The sequence below is a fragment of the Eurypyga helias genome, unplaced genomic scaffold (assembly GCF_000690775.1).
Source record: "Eurypyga helias isolate BGI_N326 unplaced genomic scaffold, ASM69077v1 scaffold16868, whole genome shotgun sequence".
Classification (NCBI taxonomy): Eukaryota; Metazoa; Chordata; class Aves; order Eurypygiformes; family Eurypygidae; genus Eurypyga; species Eurypyga helias.
The window spans coordinates 659-2612 of NW_010266598.1; the positions used below are offsets into that span (position 1 = coordinate 659).

Below are 1954 nucleotides of genomic sequence, written 5' to 3' on the forward strand. Positions count from 1 at the left end.
GAACTGAGCCAGAAGGCCTTTGGCTCTCGGTACCTGACCCCTTTCACCTTGACCAAGTGCCTATAAATGCACATACTCCCCAAGGCTCCTTTTTGCTGCAGAATGGAAATGAATGATGGCATCGGCAGGCACAGGACGTGGCAGCAACCTAGAAGTATGCTAAGCCTGAAACAGCAGAAACTCCAGACAGCTCTCAGAGTCACCCAGAGACCTTACCCGGGTCTCTAAATGTGAGGGAACGTGCCCATGGGACGGGCCTGGGTAACCTGTAAGGCTGTGGTATTTAGGAGCTTCTGCAGGGGGGGAGAGGAAATTAAATACTTAGAGGGGTCCTGGGTGCAGTGGCAGGGCTGAAGCCTCCTGACGGAAGGAGGAGATGGAGGTGTTCTCTCTCAGTGCCGGAGTCGTGCAGCCATGTTTTAAACAGCATCTCCAAGCTGATGACATTGTCCTCTGTGGTTTGCACATCGATGTCCATTCCCAGGATCGCAATATCTGCAGGAAAAAAAAAAAAGGTGAAAAAGCACAAATCTTTTCAGCCATAGGAAAGAACCTTCTTTTGCTTTTTCCACTACACTATACCTCTTTAGTCCCTCAAGTGCTTTCACCAAGTGCTTTAGAAGCCATTACTGTGCAAATCACAGCACAGCACTGTGACTCCAGCCCTCAATTATATAAGGACAGTGCTGGAAGCTGAGCTGCTTCCCCAGGCCGCACTCCTCATCAATGGGGTGGGTGGACTGGCTACTGGTGGTCTTCCGAGGACTAGCTGTGACTGCTGCAAACCATCCTCTGCTGTGGTCACCTCAGCACTGGCCTCAGAGCCTCTCCTCACTGTTTAAAACCATTTCCTCCTTTCCCCTAAGCAAGGGACACTGGGTATGTGATGCTGTAAGAAATCAAGAGCGCCTGCAAAACTGAAATGCTATAGTGATGGGGAATTGTGTAGCAGTGATGGAAAAGTATTACTCCTCATACTTTGCAATATGGCCCCACAACTACACCCCTAAACATCCTCAACGTGTGTTTGAAGGAGCAGCTAGTCACAGCACTGAGAAGAGCAGTGACCTGTCCAACTGGGCCTGGACCTCCAACACAGAGGACATATTTCCATGGGTTACTGCTGAAGTGCTGGGGAACAGCAGGACATCCTTGCAGGCAAGAGTCCAACCTATCCACCACCGTCAGCACTAAGCTCAAATCAGTGAAATGCGTAAAATTTAGAGACTTGTTAAAAAAAAATGAAAAGGAGAAAGTGGAAACGTTTGCAAGGACATTATCAAGTATTTAAGCTACTGTATTGGAGGTGCAGAGCAAATGTGTATGATCCAGCAACAACATTGAGGAATGGAGAAATGTAGGCTGGACAGCAGAGTAAAGGAGGTCCTAAACAAGATCCGAGTCCAGAGGAGGCCACGGAGATGCTCCGAGGGCTGGAGCACCTCTGCTGTGGGGACAGGCTGGGAGAGTTGGGGTGTTCAGCCTGGAGAAGGAAAGGCTCCGGGGAGACCTTATAGCACCTTCCAGTGCCTGAAGGGGCTACAAGGAAGCTGGGGGGGACTTTTTACAAGGGCCTGTAGTGACAGGACAAGGGGTAATGGGGTTAAATTGAAAGTGGGGAGGGTTAAATTGGACATCAAGAAGGAATCCTTCCTGCAGAGGGTGGGGAGGCACTGGGACAGGTTACCCAGAGAAGCTGTGGATGCCCCATCCCTGGAAGTGTCCAAGGCCAGGCTGGATGAGGCTTGGAGCAACCTGGTCTAGTGGAAGGTGTCTCTGCCCATGGCAGGGGAGTTGGAACTGGATGGTCTTTAAGGTGCCTTTGAGGGATGCACCTTTGAGTTGTAATTTGGGGGTGGTTTGGGTTTGTTTGGTTTTTTTTTTGCAAGGGTTTAATCTTAATCATAGAACCACAGAATGGTTTGGGGGGGGAGGGACCTTTAAAATAAGAAAC

At 49.8% G+C, this 1954-nt stretch overlaps 1 protein-coding gene across 1 annotated transcript in view; it reads right to left on the reverse strand.

Annotated features, from left to right (window-relative positions):
• Positions 1–321: 321 nt before the first annotated feature.
• Positions 322–1954, reverse strand: part of LOC104513719 (meiosis 1 arrest protein-like) — a gene marked incomplete at its 3' end in the record, with an annotated part of 15788 nt that continues 14155 nt past the window's right edge. Inside the window, exon 4 of the mRNA XM_010157171.1 lies at positions 322–495. Coding sequence (XP_010155473.1) covers positions 322–495 — 174 coding nt within the window. The remainder of the gene's footprint in view (positions 496–1954) is intronic.